Genomic DNA, 26,776 nt, shown 5'->3' with positions numbered 1-26,776 from the left:
GATGGGGGGAGGGGGCTCTCAGAACTCCGGGTTCGCTACAGCCCGGGACGCCTGCGTGCTCCAGTAGTTCCGAGAGGAGCCTGAACAGAGCGAGTCGAGGCTCCGGAGGACACCAGGGTGGTCTTTTACCTCAGAGCCCCTTCCGGAGGGTCGCAAAGATACCCCGTTAGCGCCTCAGGAGCTGGCTGAGCCTAAGAGAAGACAGCCCCACTAGGACCCGCCCGTTCCACGCCCCTCACGTGACGCACGCCAGGCCTGGCCAATCAGAGCTCGCGGCGCCGCGCCCCACGCGCCGGCCCCGCCCACCCCAACTTAAGAAAGGGCGCGCGCTGGCCCGACCGGGAGCGTCTTGCTTAGCAGAGAGTACGGTTGGGAACAGCCAAAGCGCTGACGGCCTCCGCTCAGACAGCCGCCCGCAGTCCATGCGGAGCTGAACCCCTCGGCGAGATGCTGGCGCTACTGGCCGCCAGCGTGGCGCTCGCCGTGGCCATCGCAGCCCAGGACGGCCCGACGCCCGGGAGCCGCTTCGTGTGCACCGCGCTACCCCCGGAGGCGGCGCGCGTTGGCTGCCCGCTGCCCGCGGCGCCCATGCAGGGCGGCGCGCCGAGCCCAGAGGAGGAGCTGCGGGCCGCGGTGCTGCAGCTGCGGGAAACCGTCGTGCAGCAGAAGGAGACCCTGGGCGCGCAGCGCGAAGCCATCCACGAGCTGACCGGCAAGCTGGCGCGCTGCGAGGGGCTGGCGCGCAGCAAGGCACCCGGCAGGACTGCCGCGGGCAAGGACGCCACCATGGGCGACCTACCGCGCGATCCGGCCCACGTCGTGGAGCAGCTTAGCCGCTCGCTGCAGACTCTTAAGGACCGTCTGGAGAGCCTCGAGGTAGCTGGTGGGGACTCTGGGGACGCCTGCCTGGGGCCACCTTGTCCACGGGCTGATCCAGATCTAGAGGGAGGGTTCCCCATCTCTGCAAAGAACCCCGGGGGTGGCTGCATAGGTTATACTAAGCTCGACTGCCCAAACTCACCCAGCGGTTCTGCGGGAGAAAGACCTGGCACTCTGCTTCCGTAAAGATGAAAAGATGGCAGTCTAGGAAACCCTATGAGGCTGTTCTGCTCTGTCACATAGGGTCGCTATGAGTCGGTGTCGACGACGGGACCCAACATCATCTGACTTTCCTCCTCAACTACCTGGCCTCTCGGCCTGGAAGGAAAGAGTTAATACCCCCCCACCCCCACCCCACGCGCGCTGGGACTGAGGTCCTGGTGGAGAGCCACGGGTTCGCAGAGCCACGATCCTCCGGTGTGCCCTCTTATTAACTCGGTCCTGCTGGACTGAGCACGCAGGCGAGGAGCGCACGCCCTCCTGTCACAGCCTTCCTTCGGTAGTTCCGAACGTAGAGGAAACATCTTGTGAACTTCAGAGCCACCTCAACTGGCGCTAGGTGTTTTTAAGATGCCCTTCTCCATTCCTTTTTTTTCGGGGAGGAAACCTCCGTCTGCTCTTTGTTGGAACAGGGTTGCAGTTTTGAACTTGGAGAGAAAAGTCTTCAGTTTCAGGTTCACCTTCCGCCCTAATTACTTATGGCCATTTCTCTTCATTTGCTGTAGAATTGCCCTATAAGGTTTTCTAGGCTGATACGTTTATGGATCAGTGGAATAAACTGACCAGTCTCCCTGGTAGAAAAATGAGGCAGTCGGTTTCAGCAAAGATTTGGAAACCCTATGGGACAGATCCATTCTGTCCTATAGGGTCACTATGAGTAGGCTTGGTTTGGTTTGAATCTAACTTCAGGTTTCTTTTAATCCATCAACCTCTGGTTCACAGCCAAGCATTTAACCACCAGGGCTCCTTTTTCTGTTAATGTTGGTGTTGCTCAGTATCACTGAGTCAGTTCTGACTCATAGTGACTCTGTATAAGGTTTCCAAGGTGAGTTCGAACCTCCAACCTTGTGGTTCAGACTGACCTTGCGGTCCAGTGCTTATCCTAAAGCTTCACACCAGGACTCTTTTTCTGTTAAAAACAGTGATCAAAATACCTGTTAGCAAAACTAGATTTCAATTGTAATTATTTCAATGGTAATTATAACCAGATGATTTGAGGGATTGCCTGTGGCGTGCATGATGGCCAAATAGAGTATTTTCAGCATCTGTACATCCCTTGATTCATTATGATTAATAACCAGCTAACATTTGCTGAATGTTATGCATGCATCAGGCATATTATCTAATCTTAATCTGAAGGAGGCAGTTTTTATTATCTGAATTTTACAGTTTGGAGCATTCTGACATGAAGAAAAGGAAAAAAAAAAAAACCCAAAACACCTAAATTATAGAGTCAATTTTGACTTGTAGCGACCCTGTTGTTGTTGTTATGTGTCATGAGGTCATAGAGAGCAAAACTGCCAAAACAGCCCCGTGGTGGTTGTTGTTGTTATATGCCGTGGAGTCAGTTCCGACTCATAGCGACCCTGTACAGGATTTCCAAGGCTGTAAATCTTTACGGGAGCAGAAAGCCTCATCTTTCTCCTGTGGAACAGCTGGTAGTTTCATACTGCTGATCCTGAGGTTAGCAGCCCGATTCATAACCACTATGCTACCAGAGCTCCTTAAAACTGCCCATGTTGTTGTTGTTGTCAAGCGTTGTCGAGTCGATTCCGACCCATAGCAACCCTGTACAGGGTTTCCAAGGAGCAGCTGGTGAGCTTGAGCCACCGACCTTGCAGTTCAAACGGCTTTGCAGGTTGGCACATTAACCCACAGCGCCACACCAGGACAGAGTCTCTGTAAGGGTAAATCTTTATAGAAATAGACTGCCTCACCTTTCCTTTCTGGAGTTACCCACCTTTGATTTAACAGTCCAGTGCTTTACCCAGTGCATCATGAGGCTCCTTTCAACTAGACCAAAAAAAAAAAACAAGGACTAAATAACTTGCCAAGACTGGGTAGCAGCAGTCTTGTCTCCAGAGGCCGCGTTTACAACAAAGACGTTTGGAATTCAGAGGAGTCAGTTTTCCACATGCCACTCCTGATAACATTTCTGCAAGCCTACTTATTTACCTTCCTGCCACACTGGAACTTTGGAGGCTGGTTTGTTTCTAGATAGAAACTTTTCTGTTTTGAGTACCATTTGATTAAGTGGCACAGTGTTTAAGAGCTCAGCTGTTCAACCGAGGTCAGTGGTTTGAATTCAGCCCCGTGTGGCAATCTACTTCTGTAAAAATTCAGTTCTGGAGACCTGATGGGGCAGTTCTACTCTGTCCAACAGGTTCAATATGAGTCAGAATTGACCTGATAGCAGTGGGTTTTGGGTTGTTTTTTTTTTTTTGGTGGGGGTGGGTGGGGACTAGCTGTATCTTGGTCTTTACCTTTACCTGGTTAGCATTTTGACTTTTTAGTTAGTTGGAAGACAAAAACAGCTTTCTGAGAGGGAAAAGTAGATCCACAAATTTCAGATATTGCAAGAAAGTCATCCTTGTGTCTGTCTTTAAAATCCTTTCCAGAGCCCCTCCCCGCTAAAAAAAAGCATGCTTTCTTTGAACCACTGGCAGATTAAAGGCTCTGTGTTTTGGAGACTGTTTTCCATGCTTCTGGCCACTGGAGTCTGCTCGCTCAGTCCAGTAGGACCTGGTTTCTTTCTACCTGACCTGACTCCTCCCTCTGTGTTCTCTCATCTCCCATCCCTCCCTCCCCCAGCACCAGCTCCGAGGGAACATGTCGAATGCTGTGCTCCCCAGTGACTTCCGGGAGGTGCTCCAGAGACGGCTTGGAGAGCTGGAGCGGCAGCTGCTGAGCAAGGTGGCTGAGCTCCAGGACGAGAAATCTCTGCTCCACAATGAGACCTCAGCTCACCGGCTAAAGACCGAGAGCACCCTGAATGCCCTGCTGCAGAGGGTGGCCGAGCTGGAGCGAGGTGAATGCTTTACTGGTTCTTGGGGTGCCTCCCAACCCCCACCCCTAAGCTGCAGAGATAGGGAAGGGGAGACGGCAGAAGGACTCTGAAGGGTTCAGTGACTCTGATGACATCGTTGTGTCCTCAAGATCTGATATATCAGTGATGGGCAGCATGATGTGGCCCAATTAGAAGACAGTGTCAGGTGTGTGGGAGCAAACACAGAGCAACTGACCATGGTTCCCCTGCACATCACTGCCGCTATCCATGAAAAATCAAACCACCTAATTCCCGACCTGCCACATGGGCTTTTCATTCCCCTTCTGAACCAGTCCAGGAGCCCTGGTGGTGCTGTGGTTGAGCACTCAGCTGCTGACCAAAAGGTCAGCAGTTGTAACCCACCTTGTTGACCTCATTAAAACCGATTATGTCTCGAGAGCCTTCCCCAAAGGCAGATGATGCCGCTTTGGCCTCTCTTCCTAACACAGGGAGGGGAGGGGAGGCAGCAATGAGACAAAAAGTCTTGCTCCATGGGAGAAAGATGAAGCAGTTCTGCTTCCATAAAGATGGATGGTCTCAGAAATCCTATGGAGCAGTTCTCCTTGTCCATTAGGGTGGCCCTGAGTCAGAACGGACTTGATGGCAGTGGGCTAGTCCTTGTAGCTGTTTCTGTGCATTCTGCACTTCTCTGCTCACAGCCTGGTAGTTACATTCCTCTCACAGGAGAGATGAAGGGGAGGGATTAAAAGCCCACGTTCATTCCGATTGTCTGATCAGCCATCCAACTGCTGGGAGAACTGGGTGTGATGGTGTAAGTTTGCTGCTGGTGGGTCTGGGATGACAGGCTTCCCAAATGAAGGCTAATCAATCCAGCAGCAATGGTGTCTGGCTACTCAACCTCATGAAAGAACAGGAAAATGGACTTACTGAAGAACATTCTCTTCGTCTTTTAATGGCATTGGCTGAGGAGGGCCAGCTGGAATCCACCAAGGGGAGGATGGTAGTACTCTGCAGATTCCAGAATCCATAGGTAGCCTCCATTACTCACCTGGGCTCCTGTTGTTGTTAGGTACCATAGAGTCAGTTCCGACTCATAGTGACCCTGTACAGGGTTTCCAAGGCTGTAAATCTTTACGGAAGCAGAAAGCCTCATCTTTCTCCCGCGGAACAGCTGGTAGTTTCGAACTGCCGACCTTGATGTTAGTAGCCCGATTTGTAACCATTACGCTACCAGAGCTCCTTCACCGGGCCTCTACTTCCAGAAAAATCCTTGACCCTTTTCAGAAAAGAGTGAGTAATGACTTAGACTTGAGTTTCTGAAAAAGGTTTCATCTGGGCCTCAATTCTTGTTGACCTCAGAAAACTGATTATGTCTCAAGAGCCTTCCCAAAAGGCAGACAATGCAGCTTTGGCCTCTCTTCCTAACATGGGGAGAGGAGGCAGAAATGAGACAAAAAGTCAGCGGGGTTCACCTGCCTCTGCCCCAGCCTTCACCTCCTCAGAGCATGGGGACGTTCTGAGTACAGGATAAGCATACTGTAGGTATTTAGAATCTTAAAAGGACAGTTGTCAGAGATCCTGGGGGCTGCATCTGTCGTTTGGTTTGGTGGCTGAGTTGCTACAAGGACCTGCGTTAATACCTGTTTACATAGGGTGTTGTTGTTAAGTGCTGTCGAATCCATTCTGACCCATAGCGACCCTATATAGGGTTTCCAAGGAGTAGCTGGTGAGCTTGAACCACTGACCTTGAAGTTAGCATTGGGTAAAGTGGTTGAAAGAAACACCCACATCGAGGAGCCCTGGACCCTCCACCATACCATGCCCTCCACCTGCAGTTTCAGGCCTTCTCATGTCTCCCTAGGCTTCCTAGAGTTTCCTTGGAACTGCCATGCTATGTATGCTACCTAATGAAAGGCCACCAACATCAAGAGTACAGCCCCCTCTGCTGCCCCTTGGCTTCCCCAACTCTAATTAAATCTATGGTCACCAAGCTAATGAGATTTTTGACACTGAGTCTTATTAATAAGTTGGCAAGCCAGCCACCTGCCAGACCTGAACCCATTTTTCTTTACTTGATGGCAATGCCTTTTTAAAGGATGTGGTCAATTGCCACTTAGTATAAACAGTTAATAGGCTCAGCTGCTAACCAAAAGTTTGGAAGTTCGAATCTACCCAAAGATACCTCATAAGAAAGGCCTGGCAATCTCCTTCTAAAAACTTGGTCATTGAAAATCCAATGGAGCACAGTTTTACTCTGACACACATATGGTCACTGTGAGTTAGAATTGGCTCAATGTCCGTTGGTATATATAGTGGAAAGAGGGCTTTTCCCTGCTCTGCTACCTACTAGCTGTGTGACCTTGGGAAAATCATCACACTTCTTTGAGCCTCAGTGCCTGGACTGGGCTGCCTGTGAAATATGGGAGTTATGGCTCTACTTCGCTTCAGCCTAATACAGGATCAGTCTCAGTCTGCCTGCTCCCCATATGACCAGGTCTTCCCAGCACTCACCTCAGGGGCCAGGATGGATCAGGCCAACCACTGTGCAATCTGCAGATACAAGCAAACACTGCACACAAGGCCCAGATTCTAGTGGTTACAGAAGCCCCTGGGCCCTCTTATCTCAGCACAGGTCCCCTCTTGGTGGGTGGGCAACGTGGCACTGAGAGCTTTTCTCATGACTATGGAAGAAAGTGAGTTTAGGGGATTGTGGTTTATAGAGTTTACTAGTCTGGCTGTCTTCATTCATAGAGAGTCCAGAAGGCCAATACTGGCTCTGGAGAACCTTGTCTGTCTGATGGAGACTTTCTGACCGCATATCCAGTTGTCATAGAGTTCACTCTGGCTCATATGTCAGAGTAGAACTGTGCTCCACTGGGTTTTTCAATGGCTGACTTTTAAGAAGTTAATTGCCAGGCCTTTCTTCTGAGGTACCTCTGGGAGAACTTGAACCTCCAGACTAGCAGCCAAGTACATCAACCATTTGCAGCACGCTGGGACTCCTGCTGACTCCTCCCACCCACTGCTGTGGAGTTGATTCCAGCTCACGGAAATCCTACAGGATAGGATAGAATTGCTCCTTAGAGTTTCTGAGGCTGTAAATATTTATTAGAGCAAGTCTGCCTCATCTTTCTCCTGTTGAATGGTTGGTGGGTTCCAGCTGCCAACCTCTTGATTACAATCGGGTGCTTTAACCACTGAATCAGTAGGGCTCCCTCTGTGTACCTACCTGGCTGGCTGTGTGCCATTGAGTCAGTTCCAACTCATAGCAACGCTGTAGAGGGTTTCTGAGGCTCTACATCTTGATGGGAGCAGAAAGCCTAATCTTTATTCTGTACAGCACCTTACGGTCAGCAGCCCAACATGTAACTCACTACACTACCAGGGCTCCTTTGGCGTCTTTGTTGTTAAGTACTATCGAGTTTGGTCTGACTCATAGGAACCCTTGTATGGGGTTTCTAAGAGCAGCTGGTGGGTTTGAACTGCTGGTTTTGTGGTTAAGAGTCCAATGTTTATCCTACAGCACCACAGCAGAGACATTCCTGTTGTTGTTAAGTGCCAAGTTAGTTCTGATTCATAACAACCTTGCACAGGGTTTCAAGGAGCAGCTGGTGGATTTGAACCACCAACTTTGCAGTTCAAGCCAACTTCGTGGTCCAGTGCTTATCCTATAGTACCACATGCGAGGACTCCAGGCTAGTTCCTAGTAGGTCCGAAATAAGTATTTGTTGACTGAGTGAATGGGGTTTGGGCTCTTCCACCAGCAGGGTTTGGACCCCAAAGAAGAGAGGTAGTTTTTGCTGTAATAGTTCACGAAATCCAGTGGTACCCCACAAATTTTGAAATATATGATACGCTGGACAGGGCCCTGCCTTCCACCTGTTTATCTTTTTTTTTTTTTAGCTCTAATTTTGAGGTTAAACCAAAGGTGTATTGAAAATTACTTAAATCCATTTCAGAATAACGATTATTGTGAAGAAATGTGGATGTGCCCTTCACACGTGGGGGCCTCCAAGGGTGTCACACCACGGTCAGGCATGTGTGTGGTAAGATAGCATCCTGCGTGTTAAGGTCCAGTTAGTGTAAAGTACCAGAGACATCTCTGCATTGCTCTGAGTTGTGCCAGGGTGCAGCTTCCCACTGGTTCCAAACTAGGAAATGGTCAATAACTCAGCCTTCCCTAGAGGAGGAAAGGGCAGGTCATGGGGCCAGCGCTTCACCTCAGAGATTTCATCTGAAAGCCACTTTTGGTCTCCAGGATAGAGTCACATTACAGGAGCCAAGTCCTTGTTAATTCTGTAGTGTGAGGAGTGACCAGTCCTTTGAGGTAACAAGTGCTTATCGAATACCTGGCCCAGTGAGACTTTCTGCTGACCAGATGCCATCAAATCAGCCTCAACTTCTGGCGTCCCCATGTGTGTCACAGGAGAACTACACTCAGTAGGGATTTCCAGTGGTTGATGTTTCAGAAGTAGAGCTTCAGCCTTCAAGCTAGTCGTTGAGAGTTTAACCGTTTACACCCCACTCCAGAGCCTCTCATTACCAGATAACAACAGTGGAAATAGTAGGTATTAGACCTAACCTATGGAGCCATGGTGTGGCACTGTAGGATAAGAACTAGACCTCAAGGTTGGTTTGAAGCATAAGGTCAGTGGTTCAGACTCACCAACCACTCCTTGTAAACCCTATATATATAGGATCGCTGTGAGTCGGAACTGACTTGACAGCACTTAACAACAACAATGGAGTCTAGGTGTGGCACTGTAGGAAAAGTTCTGGACTGCAGAGTCACTTTGAACTGCAAGGTCGGTGGTTCAAACCCACCTGCAGATCCTTGGAAACCCTACATAGGGCTACTATGAGTTGGAACTGACTCTGCAGCACTTAACAACACCTTAATCTAGGGTGATTTTTTTTTTTCTTCTGGGTTGAAAAAGGACTCATTTCCTGTCCTAAAACCACTGCCAATGAGTCTATTCCAACTTATAGCAACTCTGTAGACAGAATAGAACTGCTCCTTGGGGTTTCCAAGACTGTACTTCTTTACAGGCGCCAACAGCCTCAGCTTTTCTCCCGAGCAGCGTCTGATGGATTAGAACCTCCAACCTTGCAGCTAGCAGCCCAACACTAAATTCCCTGCACCACCAAGGCTGCTTTTCTTGAAAGTGCCCTCTGCCTTGCAGCACAAAACACTCCCTTCTCCCTTACTTTCCTGGCCTTCCGAAAATTTCTTCTGTGTATGGTGTTCTGATCCCCAGATCTTTCTGTCCCATGACGTTTCATTCTGTGGGTTTGAGGTTTGAGCTCAGATTCACCTCCTCAGATGGCTTCACCTTTCATGCCTCTTATTGCTGATCACCGTAACCTGCCCTGGGGTCACTGACCCATGACTTGCCCCCTGAAGGCAGAGATTCTGGAGGACTTGAGGAATGTTTGTTATAAAAATAGACTGTCAAACCTGTGAAAGCCGGAATCTGTGTAAGGCAGAAAACCATTAAAAAAGGAAAACTCAAATATGTGCATAAATCCAAGAGCTGTGAGAGAAAAGTGAAAAGACTGCACTTTATCAAAGGCTGAAAAACTTGACAAGACTCAACAAAGCAAAGCATTCCTGTTGAGTTCTGGCTCTCACAGGTTTCTCTATACAATACAACAGTGGTCAAGTCAGCTGTTTTCAGGTGTATGACACCCATTATATTCATCATGCTGTCGTGGTTGCCAAATATCTACCAAGAGGTCAGCAGTTCAAATCATGTTCTGTGGGAGAAAGATATGACATTCTGCTTTCATGAAGGTTACAGCTTTGGAAACCCAATGGATCTGTTCTACTCTGAACACAGGCTCACTATGAGTCAGGATCAACTTGACTGCAATGGATTTCTCTCCTATTCCTGATAGCCACTGTAGACATTTGTCTCTCCACATTTTACTGCAGACGTTTTACTCGGAGTAGTGTCTGGCAGTGGCGGGTGCTCAGTAGATGAAAGAACGGACATTTTGAGTGTCCCAGTGGAGACAGGCAGGGCTGAGGGTGGTCTTAATGTCCTTTTCCTCTCTCTGCCCAGGCCAAAGTACATTTAAGTCGCCTGATGCCTTCAAAGTGTCTCTCCCGCTCCGCACGAACTACCTGTACGGCAAGATCAAGAAGACACTACCTGAGTTGTACGCTTTCACCATCTGCCTGTGGCTGCGGTCCAGTGCCTCGCCAGGCATTGGCACCCCTTTCTCGTATGCAGTGCCCGGGCAGGCCAATGAGATCGTGCTTATCGAGTGGGGCAACAACCCTATTGAGCTGCTCATCAATGACAAGGTGAGCCTGCTGGGACGTGGCAATGGACAGAGGGGTGCCGCGGGGCCCTGTCATGAATGCAGCCCTGCAGATACAAATTGGCCTGGGTCTCTTGTTTGAGAGAGTCTGTGGGACTGTTCCTCCCACAGTGGGGATGGCTTTGCACTGAGTTTTTCCTATGCTTAGCAGCCGATGGGGCAGGGGGTAAGCAACCACACCTTGTGGCGTTCTGCCCTGAGTCTGCTCTGGGCACCGGGGGAGTGTAAGGAACCAAGGGGCTGGGGGCTCCATACTGGGAGAGCTGCTTACAGGGTGGTGCTGATTATGAGTAGGGGTTGTGTACCTCCCTTGTTGAGCAAGCGATACTTCTCATGAACACACAGTAGTACACTGGAGGCTCCAGGCATATTGGGAGATGACTGGCAGACTGTAAAATTCTCATGTACCATTCAACCAAACTTGATGGACACACACAATTGAATGACTACCCACTATGGAAATACACAACAGCTTTACACCCCTTTGTAGCCAGCCCTGCCCTGGCACCACTAATGTGTTCTCTCTCCTCAGAGTTGCTATCCCTTTGTAACATACTATCCTCAGACCCTCGGTGCTGGATTTGAGCATTTGCACCAACGCCCCTGTGGCTGAGGTCCAGGGGCACACCATCCTCCCCTACCAGCCCCTAATATCCCTTGCAGAGTTTGTTGAAGTTGGAAACACTGTGACATCTTCCCACTGGGCTCCTCTTAGTAATGACCGCTTCCCAAGCCAGAGATTAATTGCTCTAAATCACACCATTGGACCAGTTGAGCCAAGGGCCTTGTTTTCCCTCCATTTACACATCTTGTAAACATCAGACTCCTGGGAGGAAGCCCTGGGTTGCTAGGAGACCAGCAGTAACAATTGGGTGGCTGACAGTGGGCCAATCTGTCAAGTGCCCTCAGAGCCGGAGAGGCGGTGGACATGGTGGGGGTCTCATGTGGAATGCCCCCTCCTGCACACACACATACTCAGGTGTGTCTGGAGTCTGCCCTGCCTCTTCACTGGGAGGACTCAGCTCACAGGCAGGTCCTCAGTCCCTCCCTAAAGGCCACAGTGCAAGTTTTATGATATGGGTTTCTCCAAAGTTAATTAAACACTCTGCTCAGAACCCAGAGGTTGGAGGTTCCAGTCCTCATAGAGGTACTTCGGAAGAAAGGCCTGACTGTCTACTTCTAAAACATCATAGTCATTAAAAACCCCATGCCGTACAGTTCTTCTCTGACGCACAGTGAGGGCTTCCTGAGTCAGGATGAACATGATGACAACTGGTTTAACATGTGGTTTTTATGACCCACAAACATCCCCAAAACATTCTTCTTCTCATGATCTCTAGCTTGAGGTCAGCAGCTTGACCTGCATGGTACCTTGGGTCTACAGCCTGCCAGGGACGGAGGACATCCAGCTGAAAATCAGGACTGCCCACTTTCCTCTGAGCATCTGTTCTCAGGCACAGGGCCCGCCCCCTCAAGGGTCCCTTCTGACATAGTTGGGTGTGGGCGTGTTACTCACACGGCACAGACGAGTACCTTCCCATGAGCCTCTTGCTTCCTGCTCTTGGAGGACTCTGTGGGAGCTGGGCCCAGCAGGTCCTCACCACACGTGCCATCCACAGGTCACCCAGCTGCCCCTGTTTGTCAGCGATGGCAAGTGGCACCATATCTGTATCACCTGGACGACTCGGGATGGTCTGTGGGAGGCCTTCCAGGATGGGGAGAAGCTGGGCACCGGTGAGAACCTGGCCCCCTGGCACCCCATCAAGCCGGGGGGAGTGCTGATCCTCGGCCAGGAACAGGTGGGTACAGCAGGACAGCTATCTGCTGTCTTGTTTGTGACTGAGGGGATGTGACCTCACTTTCCTGGCTTAGTGGCTCAGGAGGGCCCTGCAGTCCCCGGGCCAGTGAGTGACTCCGCTGCACCTTCCCTGTTAGGGGAGGTTGTGGAAGGGAAGGACCACCTCCCGGATGCCCTGTGCATCTAGGTGTCAGCCTGTGGTTGCTGATCCCTACTCAGGGGTTCAGCCCTGATACCCACCAGGGGTACTTAGGGAATAAGGATGGGGGTGCCCCCAGAGACTGTTCTCCAGACATGCGCCATCCAGGGGAGAGACAATGGAAAGGCTGGCCGGCTGGGCTCACTGGGGCAGATGAGCAGCAGTGTTTCAGTCTGTGTTTGAGGCAGTGCCAGGCCAGCCTTGTAGGAAAGGCCCATTTCCCTGCTGGTTCTCGCCCACCCTCTAACCTCAATTACATTAACCTTGGGAGGAGACCTGGCTCTGATTCTAGCTTTAGGTAAGTGTCCCCCCTTCTAGCCTCTGGGGTGATTTGAAGAGAGCCGTCCCCAAACCTATGCCAGTTCTGACATACCGTAGTCCTTCAGAACCTGTGGGAATAGAGGAGGGAGTGTGACCAAGGATGGAGGAGACAGATGCTTGGGTGCATGCGCACTCACATGGTACACCCATGCACTCCACTCTCGGACCTATTCCCCGCCCCCCACCCCCCCCCCCAATTCCCGTCTGTTTGCCTTAGATCCTTCAGTGATGTTGATTTTCGTTCCCATTTCTCAGGACACAGTTGGGGGCAGGTTTGATGCCACTCAGGCATTTGTGGGAGAACTCAGCCAGTTCAACATATGGGACCGGGTCCTGCGCGCGCACGAAATTGTTAACATCGCTAACTGCTCCACCAACATGCCGGGCAACATCATCCCCTGGGTGGACAACAACGTCGAGGTGTTCGGAGGGGCCTCCAAGTGGCCGGTGGAGACCTGTGAGGAGAGGCTCCTTGACTTATAGCCCCTCCTGCCTTGTCCCGGGGGCGGGGCTCCCAAATGAAACTGTGTATAAACCTCCTGCCAGGCTGGGCTAAGGCCCCCAGAGCCCCGATGCCCAGGGAATTGGAGGCCCTGTGACAGTATTTGTCGCTGGCTTATTTCTTAATAAGATGGTGCAGGCTTTTCCGGGTAGTCCCCTGGGAAGAAGCCCTGAGCCACAGGGGGCAAATGCCCCCTTCCTGTTATGGGCAGGAAGGGGGCGCAGAGTCCTTCTTACATGCTAGTGCAGCCACCCCGCTCCCGCCTGGCTCTCTGGTGTCCTGTGTGTGCCTCCTGCCTGTCCCTTCCTTCCAAAGACTGTGTGGCCATCCTGCTTGAGTGACCATGTCCTTGGTGGTTTGCCTACATCCCTACTGAGGACAAAGCTCAGCAGAGCATCACCCCCGCTCGGCCCCACTCCTGCAAAAAGGTCTGTCTTGTTCTCCACATGGCTGACAACTCTAGCTAGGGGGTGGGGAGGCAGCTCCTGGAGGAGCCCTGCTTTCCCCCAGCCTGAGGGGTTGTGAGATGGGATCCCGAATGCAGCAGGGTCACAGCAATAGGCCATGGCTGCTTTCCGAGCTCCATCAGACTGAAAATTCCATGCTGTATCACTCTGTAGGCCTCTGAAAGGTCTCTCTCTGTCTCTCTCTCTCTCTACTGGTGCCAAAGTTCAGTTGCAGCTTTTCCAACCATCCCAAGTAGCTGGGGGAATTTCTCTTTGCCCCACAGAAGTGACCAGACACTAGAAGGTTCCCTTGCCGCTGTCTGTCTCCCCGCTCTGAGGTGTGTTCTCGTCTGTCACTCACGTTGACTCCTGTGTGATTTGGGTCACCTCCATCCAGTATTTCCCCCAGAACTGTGGAAGAACACAGATGTCATGTGGTCGCTCTTAAGCTGCATGAGCCACTGGACAGAGGCCGTCCTTTGTTGTAAAGATGAAACGATAACACGGGGAAATGTATAAAGCTAAATATTATATATTTTATTTTCATACATGTTTCAAGTGCAAGTCTGTGGAAATTCCATTTGTGGGGTCCAGCTGACATGCCCATCATAACATTGTGTGCTACAAGGACTGCTCTGAGGATGGAATTTTGATTAAAATGCACTGGAAGCTGCTCTTGTGTTTGTGCTTCCTCCCCCTCCCCCACCACCCCTACCTGAGTGGGGGAGGAGGGCGGGGCTTCACATCCCGATGCTGCCATCCCTTCCCCTCCAAGATGGCGACTGCTCTGATTTGCCCAAACTACAGTAGGCACCCGTGGAGGACCTGTGTTTGTGCACCAAGCAGTAATTGGGGATGCTTGGCAGAGGAAAGGAACCCTAGTGGCGCAGTTGTTAAAGGTCGGCAGTTCCCATCTACCAGGTGTTCTTGCAGGAGAAAGATGGGGCAGTCTGCCTCCCTAAAGATGACAATCTTGGAAACCCTGTTGTTGTTGTTGAGTGCCATCAAGTCAGTTACAGCTCACAGCCACCCTGTATAGGGTTTTCAAGGAGCAGCTGGTGAGTTTGAACCGCCAACCTTGCGGTTCAAATGACCTTACAGTCCAGTTCTTATATTACAGCACCATACCAGGAAACCCTATGTATGGGGCAGCTCTGTTCTGCCCTGCAGGGTCATAAGTCATTTGGCGGCAATGGTTTGGTATTTTGCGGATGGTGGCAAGTATGGTCCAGGCATGCACTCTTTCCCCCCTCCACTCCAGTTCTGGGATTTGGTCATCCAGCAGGCCCTGTCCAAGGCTCCTCGAGACCACCTGTCTTCCCAGCTGCAGGATTGATCTTAGTTAGACCCTCCGTTTCCTTCCAGGGACGATATCTGTTCAACACCTATGGTGAGCAGATCCTCCTTCCCATGTCATCCCATTTAATCCTCTCAGAAACAGCCCCCCAGAGATCCAAGCCTAACTTCTAGGGGAGTACACACTATGATCCCACAAGTTCAAGGATCTCTGGCAGTGTAAATAATGAAGCTCTCCGCTGCCAACCAAAAGTTGGGTGATTTTGAACCCCCACAACAGCTCTGCAGGAAAAAGAGCTGGTGATCTGCTTCTAGGAAGCCGCCAGCCAAGAAAACCCTGTGGGTCAGTTGAACTGTGTCACATGGGATCACGATGAGTTGGAATTGACTTGACGACCCCCAACAACGACGCTCACTACTTGTGAACCATATGGCTATTTAAAGGTCCGAGACATCCTGGGGCTTTGAAACCCCCTCTACTTCTAGTCTTTAGCTCTGAGGGGCCAAGTCCCTGCATCCTCCCAGAGATCCCTCTGCACCCACCTGACCCTTTCAGGTGTGTCTCCACCTCTACAAGCGTTTGGTATTCTCTCCCCCAACTTGCCTGAGGGACTGCAGGGTATAATTCAGTTCATCCCCTTTCTGTGGAGAAGTGTCTTGATTGATCATTTTCTAGGGGAGCAGAGTCCAGGCTTGGGGCCAGCTGCCACTGTGTCTGATGTTCTTGATACCAAGGCTGCAATGAAAACTCTTACCACTAAAACCAAGATCGATGGGTCACTGAGCTTCCTGGAGTACATTTCCAGTGTTAAGAATTATGGCTTGGCGGGAGGTGAATACCATTCATCTTGGGTAGAGCATGGAATGAAGTCAGGTTCACTGCTTGGGGACCTTTCAGATTCAAAGTACTGCGACCAGGGGTGAACAGTTTACGTGACTCCCCTTCATGCTGAGAACACAAGCTGCTCAGGTCTCCCCTATGAAAGGAGCCAAGGGGTTCTCTTATTTCGTATACAGTGCCTCCTGCGTGTGCCAGGCACTAAGCTCTCCTCACTGGGTTCCCTAGCACCCCCTCTCCTAAAGCATACCTGTAGGTATCAGAACATTGGAACTCCTGCTGAGGCCAAAAGCTTACTCTCTACCCCTGGAGGAGCCTTGAAACCAGAACATGGGACCAAAAAGCTTCTGGTGGATGAGAGAGAGCCCACCTCTCCTATTACTGCTCACTAGACCCTGTACAGGGTCGCTATGGGTCGGACCCGACTCGATGGCACTTAACAACAACAACAACAAGACCTCCTGTTGGAGGTTTGGTCTTTGTGATGTGAAAGCAGGAACAAGAGCTATCCATGTCAATCCAGTGAGTAGTATAGTGGTTACGAATCAGGCTGCTAATCTCAGGGTCAGCAGTTTGAAACTACCAGCTGTTCTGCGGGAGAAAGATGAAGCTTTCTGCTCCCGTAAAGATTTACAGCCTCGGAAACCCTGTGCAGGGTCACTATGAGTCGGAACCGACTCCACAGCACATAACAACAACAGCCCTCCTGTTTGAAGGAGATTCGTGGCCTTGGCTTCCCCATCTAAGACCCTAGCTGTTAGATGAAGACTACAGAACACTTTGGTAGTAAATGGGGTTCTCCAAGAAGAGTGTTTGAGAGGATGCCATGTTCTGGTTGATCGAGAATTGCCAAGGAAGCTATAGCTATAGGATCAATAAATTCATGTACTGGAAAGTGATAAGATACAGCTAAATAAAAGACAAACCTACCTCACAAGAAATGCATAAGGGAGTTCCTAAGACTCCTGATATGGCCCTGTAAGATAAGCACTGGACTGTGAACCACAAGATCAGCAGTTCAAACCCACCAGCTGCTCCTTGAAAACCCTATACAGGGTTGCTATGAGTCCAAACCCACTTGGCAGCACTTAACAACAATAAATCTAGATTGCCTACATGCTATTCTTGGACTTCTGGTGTGGCACTGTAGGATCAGCACTGGACAGCAAACCACAAGGTCAACAGTTCAAACCCACCAGCTGCTCCTAGGAAACCTTATACAGGGTCACTATGAATCAGAATCGACTTGACAGCACTTAACAACAGCAAGACTGAACTGGGAGGACACTAGACAGTAACCCCAATCCATGTGGGAAAATAAAGGCTGCAATTGACCATTGAGCAATGTGTGGGTTAACTACTGATAACCTATTATTGATCCTATTATTGCCTTGCCGATAACATATACAGTTGATTAGCACAGGATAAGCACTGGACTGCTAACTGCAAAGTTGACAGTTCAGACCTACAAGCTGCTCCTCAGAAACTCTATACAGGGTTGCTATGAGTCAGAACCAACTCGACAGCACTTACCAACAGCATGTGTTATATGCTGTACCCACATAGAAGCTGCATTTTCAATACCAGACAAAAAGGTATACATAGTTCACAAAAGGTGCAACGTTTTTGCCCCGGCTGGTGTAGCAATAATGACTTATAAATTTCCTTTTTGTTTTTACAATGACCCTTATGCTGGATTAATTTATCTGGAAATGGAGGGCAACTGCAGCTGCAGACCTCAACCTGCGGTACCTGTCGAGCAATTTCTTGTAATGAATGGCTTGACTTCGCTCTGCTTCTGGGGAACATTTCCAGCACCACCAGTGGCACTGTGTCTGGGTCCCCTGGTGTTATTCAAGGTTTACGGTATTGCACTAAACCAAATGAAAAACACGTGAGAACCCTTTTTCCTGCAGTCCACAATTTAGTGGAGTGATGAACTGCTTACCTGGAGATGATTAGCATCAAAGCATTTAAAAAAAAATTTTTTTTTTTTAATCTGCATGTAAATAATCCCCACGAAGCTCAAATCTGTATTGTTCAAGGTCAACTGTACATATGTAAATATAAAAGTCTATAAATGTAGTTTTGTCTGGAGCCCTGATGTGGTGCTGAGGGTTAATGCACTGGACTGCAAAGTTGGTTTGAACCACCAGATTGGTGGTTTAAGCTTACCAGCTGCGCCTCAGAAACCCTATACAGAGTCATTATGGGTCAGAACTGACTCGATGTCACTTAACAACAACGTCTCATATTTAAAAGACAGCTGCATAAAGCAATAATTATAAATCTGTTGTTGATGGACATATAATAATATAAATTTGTATCAGAATAACATACAAGATGCTGTAGGGTTATGGTACTATATAAGAGCAAAGTTTTTAATGCTTTTAAAATTATTGTTAACTGCCCTTGAGTCGGTTCTGACTCAGCCACCCTGTACAGGGTTTCTGAGGAGCCATTGGTGGGTTTGAACTGCCGCCGACCTTACAGTTAGCAGCCTAGTATTATAATCAAGTTAATACTAATCTGAATTCGATTGCTATAAACTAAGTTGTTAATTGTAATTACCAGGGCAGACACCGGGAAAGCGTACTCGAAAGAATATATTAAAAGAAGCAAGGGAATTAAAACTATACACTAGAAAATATCCACTTAACACAAAAGAAGGCAGGAATTATAGAACAGAGGCACAATGAAACAGAAAACAAATTGCAAAATAGAAGACTTTGTTTTTTTAACCTTATTTGTAATTACATTAAACATAGATTACTAAACACTCCTAATAAAAGGCAAAGATTGGCATATTGGATTTTTAAAAAAAAACAATCCTTATACTATGTAGTATCTATAAGAGACACACTTTAAAGACAGTAATGGTTTGAATTAAGAACTCCAGTGGCGCTGTAGGATAAAGCACTGGACTGCTAACCACAAGATCCACAATTCAAACCCACCAGCTGCTCCCTGGAAGAAAGAGGTGGCAAGGTGGCATTTTGCTCCAGTATAGATGTACAGCCTTGGAAAGGGACCCTGCACAGGATTGCAATGAGTCAGTATTGGCTCGATTGTAGTGGGGTTTTGTTTTTGACTGCTTGTTGGGTTGTTGTTTTTAATAGGTTGAATGTAAAAAGATGGTGCCATGCAAATTAAATAAAAGAGGGCTGGGCTAGCTATACTAATATCAAGCAAAATAAATTTTATAACAAAAACTTTTATCCGAGATAAAGAACATTTTCTTGCTTGTTTTGTGAGTCTAGCATTATCTTGATACCAAACCCAGAGAGAAACATCATGAGAAAACTACAGATGAATATCCTTTATGGATATAAATTCAACACCTTAATAAAATGATAGCAAACCAAATCCAGTCATATATTAACAAAACTATTCAATATGATCAAGTAGGATTTATGCCTGGAATGCAACATCGGTTTAACACATAAAAACCAATTAAAATAACACACCATATTAATTAAAGGAGAAAACACAACAAAATGATCATCTCAATTGAAGAAAAAAAGAACATTTGACAAAATCCAACACTCATGCGTAATTAAAATACACTTATCAGAATAAAGGAGCTAAAAATTTCCTTGAATGCCCAGGTTGTACTTTGGGAAGTGAATTGTCTTCCTTAGTCATCATCAACAGTGTCTTGAACTCTGAAGGGAATAAGGAATGGTGAGATCTTGTATTTTGAATTAAATAGATATCAAAACAAACCAGGAGTCCAGGTGTGGCACTGCAGGATAACCACCTGCTCCTTGGAAACGCTAACAGGACCAACTCAACAGCACATAACAACAACAGACCTGTGAGGGGACTTCAAAAAGTTCACAGAAAAATTCCGTTCTCTCTCTTTTTTGTTTTTAAAGCTTTTATTGTGCATTGAGTGATAGTTTAAATGTGAAGATATCAGTTTTACACTCATCCTATCGTATTTCATGTCATTGCAATGATTACAATCAATCCCCTCCATGCATCACCATTCAACAGTATTTGCTATTATTTCCTCTGTGTTTTGTTTTATGTACACAAAAACACTCAGGAATATATAATCATTCAAACAACCAAAGGGCACATTCTGCAAGCCTGCTTCCTGTCCACCAGCACTCAGCCTTTCTCTTTCTGTGAGTCTGGAGTCCTCAGCTGTTCTGTCTCTTCATGTCCTCATCTCTGCCTCCATCTCTGGTGTCTCTGCGTCTCTGGATAGGGTCCCACATTCCACTTGTGCTCTTCTCCCTTGTTCCTGGACTGTAAGACTAACTACTCCCCCCTTTATGTTATAAAATGTCTACCTTTACAGATGTAACAGTAGTAATTAGTCAAGACAACAATTACTCACTATTGAATCATAAGAATCTTATCCCCATCTCCTTTTACCAGACCCGTCTAGACAAGATGAAAACTATTCAGTGGGGATTCTACCTTCCCACACACTCTTTGAAACTAAACTCCCTCTTGAAAACATGTAAGTTAGCCACTTCATGCCTTTATATCCCCCCATTTTAGGTAGCCAATGTCTAAATTGCCTATCCCTATTAACCCTAATTGCTAACTCACAGCAATCTTGTACAGGCTTCCAAGGCTGTACATCTTTACTGGCGCAGAATGCCACCTTGCTTGCTGAAAGTGAAGAGGACTTAAAACATTTATTGATGACGATCAAAGAGCAAAGCCTTCGGTATGGATTGCATCTCAATGTAAAGAAAACAAAAACCCTCACCACTGGACCAATAAACAACGTTTTTATCAATGGAGAAAAGATTGAAGTTGTCAAGGACTTCATTCTTCTTGGATCAACTATCAACACTCACGGAAGCAGCAGTCAAGAAATCAAACGATGTATTGCATTAGGCAAATCTGCTGCACAAGACCTTTTTAAAATGTTGAAGAGCAAAGATGTCAGCTTGAGGACTAAGGTGTGCCTGACCCAAGCCATGGTATTTTCAATAACCTAATATGCATGCAAAAACTGGAAGACTGTAGAAGAATTGATGCTTTTGAGTTATGGTGTTAGAGGAGAATATTGAAAGTGCCATGGACTGCCAAAAGAACCAACAGGTCTGTGTTGGAAGAAGTGCAGCCAGAGTGCGCCTTGGAGGCCAGGATGGTCAAACTTCATCTCTTATACTTCGGACATATTGTCGGGAGGGAACAGTCGCTGGAGAAGGCTATCATATTTGGTAAGGTGGAGGGTCAGAGAAAAAGAGGAAGACTCCCCAGTGAGATGGATTGGCCAAGTGGCAGCATCAATGGACTCAAGCATGACAACAATAGTGAGGTTGGCCCAGGATCGGGCAGTGTTTTGTTCTGCTGTGCATAAGATTGCTATGAGTCGGTACTGACTCGATGGCACCTAACAACAACATCAACCTTGTGTACAGAAGGGATAGGTTTGATACTTGATATGAGGACTCCTTTCCTTTAGGTTGGTATTTTGAGCTGCTACATCCATAAGTATAGGTCAAGTTTACCAAATTGTAGTAATTTACACTCGTTTCCTTTATTAAATTTCTTTCTCCCCCTCTATTCGAGTTCTGATCATCAAGCCATCGAAGCTAGGTCAAATGAGTACTATCTGAAAGTCTGGGTGTTCTTGCGTGTCTCCCCCCACTTCATATCAGCTGGATGCTACACTCTTGGTTCGTTCTCTTTTAATTCCATTTTTCCATTAACTTTTAAAAATCCCTTGTATGTAACATTGATTCATATTTTGGGTAACTGTAAGGCATGAGAAAGGAGCCCTGGTAGTGGGTAAAGTGTTGGGCTGTTAATCACAAAGTCACTAGTTTAAACCCCCCAGATGCTCTGTGATGAAGAAAAATGAGGCCATCTTCTCCCATGAAGATCTGCAGTCTTAGAAAACATAAGGAACCATTGTACTCTGTCCTACAGGGTCTCTGTGAATCAGAATGGACTCAACCACAATGGGTGAAGGCAAGAAGTTCTCAGAATTCTTTGCCCATAGAGTTGACTCTAAGACAATGGCCAAGGGTCTCCTCTAACAATGCAGATGGGACCAATTGCTGGCTAGGACATCCTGTGCTAAGATAACTGCCTGAAGTTTGGGACAAGCCAACCTTGTGGTTCAGAGCTTTATCCTATAGTGTCATACCAGGACTCAACCAAGTCTTTTTTGTTGTTAAGTGCTGTTGAGTTGGTTCCAATTCATAGCAACCCAGAATAGGGCTTCCAAGGAGCGGCTGGTGAATTTGAACAACTGACCTTGCGGTCCAGTGCATTATCCCATAGCGCCAAATCTATAGTAGTAAAATACTTACCCGTTGCTGATTGGATGGAGTCATTAATTAGAAGCTTCAATAAAAAATATTGGGCATGGAAGCTTTTATAGAGAGAATTGTGGCTCCCCAAAATATGTATTGGGATCAACTCTGACATACCTGTGAATGTAACCTGATTTGGGAATTGTTACATGAATGAGATCATTTCAGTGTAAACCAAAGCAAAACATCAAACCCACTGCCACCGAGTCAATTCTGACTCCTAGTAATGCCAGCAACCTAAAGATTGTACATCTTTCAGGGAGCAGACAGCCTCATCTTTCTCCTGTGGAGTAGCTGGTGGGCTTGAACTGTCAGCCTTGCAGTTAGCAATCCGTCACCTAAGCCACAGCACCATCAGCACTCCCTGTAAAGATCACAGCCTTGGAAACCCTATGGGGCCATTCTTCTTTGTCCTAAACCAAAACCAAACCCACTAGCATCAAGTTCATTCCGACTCAGAGTTGACACTTTTGTGTAGAGTAGAGCTGCTCCATGGAGTTTTCTGAAACTGTGAAATTTTTTGGGAGAAGACAGTCTCATCTTTCTTCCACAGAGCAGCTGGTGGGTTTGAACCACTGACCTTGTGGTTAGCAGCCCAGCATCTAAACCACAGTGCCACCAGGGCTCTTTAAACCTAATCACGTTTGAGTTATAAGAAGCAACATATAGACACATGACACGAGGAAGTACCAACAGAGGACAAGGTGGGAGCACATTGATGCCACGTGGTGATTACCAAGGAACCAAGAACACCAGGACTACAGAAGTTGAGACTAGGATCTTCCCCTAGAACCCAAATAGAAAGTCTTCCCTCAATTCAGCCTTCTAGCCTCTTGAATTGCGAGAAAATTACTTTCTGGTCTTTATGGCCACCTATTTTTGATATTTGTGTTACATCAGCAGTAGGCAACTTCTTAAGTGCCATTGAGTTGGTTCTGACTCATAGCGACTTTGTATTGGGTTTCCAAGGAGCAACTAGATTTGAACCACCAACCTGGAAAGTAGCGGTCCAGTGCTTATCCAAAATGCCACACTAGGACTCCATAGTGCCACACCAGTAGTCAACTAAGAGTTAAGTATTAAGGTGTAGTAATCCACTGGAGTCCTGCTGTGGCACTGTAGGATAAACACTGGACTGTGAATAGCCAACTTGGTGGTTCAAATCTACCAGCGGCCCTTTAGAAATCCTGTATCGGGTCACTATGAATCGGAACCGACTTAGCACTTAACAACAATCCACCTGCCATTCATTCTTGCTAGGTTTAAGGAGCAGCAAATTGGACTTTTAAATGAAGAAGCCGTGGGTATAATCACTCCTCCATGAAACAGATCTTGTGTAATGAATTTCAATCCTCCAAGGCCCTGTTTTAATTTACATTGGGCCATGTTATCTATTTTAACTTGGGGGAAGAGCCATGGAGTTCCTTTTTTTTTTCCAATCCAGTTTTTAAGTACCAAAGATCTAATGTAATTTAAATTTATTAATCATTAGGTCAGAGTGCCCCATGGCCACTATGGATTATTTTAGGACAATGGATATTACGTCTGTGAAGAATGTAGGCAAGGCAGCCATTTTGGTGGTTAAGGTAAGGCATACCTATTTGCCTCTATTATATATTCAGCAACTCCCCTAAGATTTTAGGGTTATTGATGTTAGTTGCTATTTTAGGATGGGTTCTCTGGAGGAGCAAAACTAGTGAAGTGTATATATAAATATACAGAAAAGAGATGTACTTCAAGGAAATGGCACATACAGTTGGGACTGGCAAGTCTCAAATCCGTGGGTCATTCAGCAAGCTGAAGGCTTCTCCTGACTCACATGGGGCTGATGAACTCAAAGTCTGCAGGTCAGGCAGCAGGCAAAAGATTTCCACATCCCAAGAACAGCAGGTCAGACAAGACGAGTGTAGGATCCATCAAGAGAGAATTATCATTTCTAGAACATCCCTATATGTATATATTGATGCGGGCCACACCCCAAGGAAACTCCCCTTCTAACCGATTGGCTGCTCACATCAGTTCACAAACTTAAGGATGTTTACACAGTGTCTGCCAAATCACTGAGAATCATGACCTAACCAAGTTGACGCAGAGCATTAACCATCACAGTTCCCATCAAGTTGCTTCCAACTTAGACACCCCAAGCATGTAGAGTAAAACGGCTCCTTAGAGTTTTCAAGGTTGTGATCTTTTGGAAGCAGATTGATAGGCCTGTCTTCTGAGGCATTTCTGGGTAAGTTCAAACCACCTAGCTTTCACCTTATAAGGTATGTAAGAGGGGACTTCAAAAAGTTTATGGAAAAATGGAATTAACAGAAAATGAAAAATTTCCACAAACTTTTTGAAGCCTTCTTGTATTACAATACCTAGGATTATGAGACACAGACACTTTGTATCCATAGTGACATCTTTTTAATGATTCCTAAGTGTGGATTCAAGAAGTTCTGGTCATGCAATAGTTAAGAACTTGGCTACTAACCAAAAAGTCATCAGTTCAAACCTACCATAGCTCTGTGGGAGAAAAGACCTAGTGATCTGCTCCCATTAAGGACCCTATAAGGCAATTCTGGAGTCCTGGTGTGGTGCTGTGGGTTAATGCATCAGACTGCAAAGTCGTTTGAACTACAAGGTTGGTGGTTCAAGCTAACCAGCTGCTCCTTGGAAACCCTATACATGGGTCAGAATTGCTATGGGTCGGAATTGACAGCACTTAACAACAACAACAACAATGAGGCAGTTCTACTCTGAACTATGTTGTTGTGCCATCAAGTCATTTCTGACTCATAGAGATCATGTATAGAGTTTCCAAGTCTGTACATCTTTGCGGAAGCAGAATGTCTCATCTTTCTCTTGCAGAGTAGCTGATGGGCTCAAACCTCTGACCTTGTGGTTCACAGTCCAGTGCTTACACTACAAAGCCACCTCGCTTCCCTCTCAGTTCTATAGGGTCACTATCAAATGTACTTGACAACAGTGCATTTGGTTTAGTTAGTTAGTTCTAGGTTCAGGCAGATCCAACACAGGTGTTGACCTCAGTCTTGATGGTCCATAGACCAGCCAGCTGACTCTGCACAGAGTTGGACCACCTCGGTCGTTAACTGGTGATTTCAATCTGATAAGGAATCTAATCAGGTCCAGGACTGTGTACGTTTCGTTATATGGCTTTGGCCTTGAATAGGATACTGCCTTCCTCATTGTTTTCTCAAGGAAATGCAAGGCAAATTTACCAGGCAGTTTGACTTCTCCCAAACAAAGCGATTTTGCTCTCTGTGTGCATTTGTCAGGGCAAATATTCACAGGCACATTTTAAACCCTGTTCAAACAGAAAGAAAACACACAGACTGCTGCTTGTGGTAGAGTGACATCGTCTTGTCACACATCACCGTACACAAGAGAACATGTCATAGGGAAAGGTACTATCAAACCATGGTTTTCTGTACTCATGAGTGGAGTGCGGGGTGGGAGGAATTTTAAGAAACATCAAATCTGTTTTTCCAACAATTTTTCTTTATTGTAGCCATATATATATATATCACATCATTTTGCATTTCAATATTTTCACATGTACAGTCCGGCTACAAGGAGCTCTGGCATAGCGTAGTAGTTACAGTTTAAAACTATCAGCCATTCCCAGGGAGGAAGATGAGGCTTTCTGCTCCCATGAAGACTGACAACCTCAGAAACCCATTGCAGGGTCCTTACGAGTCAGAACTGACTTGATGGTACAACATCAGCACCACCACCAATCCAGCCCCACTAACCACACTCCCCATGTTGCAGAACCATCACCATTATCCACTTCCAAATCTGTTTCTCTCTCTCCTTTCTTTTTTAAATCTCTTCTTTCATTTCCTTTTTTTTGAGGTGGAGCGGGGAGTCCTCAATGGTTTGTCCTAGTGAGAAAATACATATGTATACACCATTTACTTTCCAGTTCATGCAAATAAAAAAAGAGAAAGCCATTTCTTTTTTTTTCTTTTCTTTTTTTCCTTTTAAACTGCGTTCCTGGTCACCATTGTCCTAAGACCATTTATTGACAAGTTCCATCATCCACTGTCCAATACATCTTTCTGTGATGATTATTCACTCTACCCAGTGATTAATTCTGCCTTTCCTCCCAACCCTGCTAATCATCATAGAATGTTTATTATAAAGTGTAACACTTCACACAACTGTCCTTTTGCAATGACTAATTGCATTCAGCATGATGTCCTTCAAGTTATACAATGTTTTACAGATTCATCATTATTCTTCATAACACCTGTTTTCTGAAAAGAATATTTGATTGTGTAACATCATGCATACAGAAGCCTGGGTCTAATGTGGTGGTGGTGATGGTGTGCCATCGAGTCAGTTCTGACTCATAGTAACCCTGTATAGGGTTTCCGAGGCTGTTAATTTTTACAGGAGCAGAAAACCTCATCTTTCTCTCATGGAATGACTGGCGTATTCAAACTGCTGATCTTGTGGTTAGAAGCCCAGCTTATAATCCACTAAGCTATCAGAACTCCTTGGGTATAATATGTAGACACATCTTTAAAAATAATTATAAATTAACATTGGTATACCAACTATAACTGCAAACGGGGTTCTTAAGATAGGTAAAGACAGGGAGGTATGCAAGGGCTAAAGGAGATACAGGTAAATAGTGATATCTACACAGCCGTGGAACAACAGTGTTCTGTGTGTAGATATGTGGACAGAGACACAGGATGAATGTATATGAGAGTTTGAAGGAGGATATTGTTGCATGGAAGGGATTGCAATCATTGCGATGAAACAAAGCATATGATTTGTTCAGTCTAACACTGATGATCTTATCTGTAAACCTTCACTCAATTCACAATAAAGAATAGGGTTCTGAGTCACCTGT

General features: G+C 46.8%; 1 protein-coding gene across 1 annotated transcript; it reads left to right on the top strand.

Moving 5' to 3' along the window:
• Positions 1-404: 404 nt before the first annotated feature.
• Positions 405-13,014, top strand: NPTX2 (neuronal pentraxin II). Its single transcript, XM_006859750.1, has 5 exons — positions 405-876; positions 3,691-3,907; positions 9,952-10,196; positions 11,833-12,012; positions 12,787-13,014. The coding sequence occupies exons 1-5, from the start codon at positions 448-450 to the stop codon at positions 13,012-13,014; spliced, it is 1,299 nt and encodes a 432-aa protein (XP_006859812.1). The 5' UTR covers positions 405-447.
• Positions 13,015-26,776: the final 13,762 nt, after the last annotated feature.

This window comes from Chrysochloris asiatica, unplaced genomic scaffold, assembly GCF_000296735.1.
Source record: "Chrysochloris asiatica unplaced genomic scaffold, ChrAsi1.0 scaffold00034, whole genome shotgun sequence".
Taxonomy (NCBI): domain Eukaryota; kingdom Metazoa; phylum Chordata; class Mammalia; order Afrosoricida; family Chrysochloridae; genus Chrysochloris; species Chrysochloris asiatica.
Note: the sequence above shows the minus strand (reverse complement) of the source record. Positions and strands in the feature narration are given on the sequence as shown.

Bases quoted from the DNA above. Each gene is read 5' to 3' on its own strand.
- NPTX2 (XM_006859750.1), top strand. From the start codon at position 448: ATGCTGGCGCTACTGGCCGCCAGCGTGGCGCTCGCCGTGGCCATCGCA. The intron at 3,908-9,951 runs GTGAATGCTTTA...CTCTCTGCCCAG, and splicing joins GGTGGCCGAGCTGGAGCGAG to GCCAAAGTACATTTAAGTCG. The intron at 12,013-12,786 runs GTGGGTACAGCA...CCCATTTCTCAG, and splicing joins TGATCCTCGGCCAGGAACAG to GACACAGTTGGGGGCAGGTT.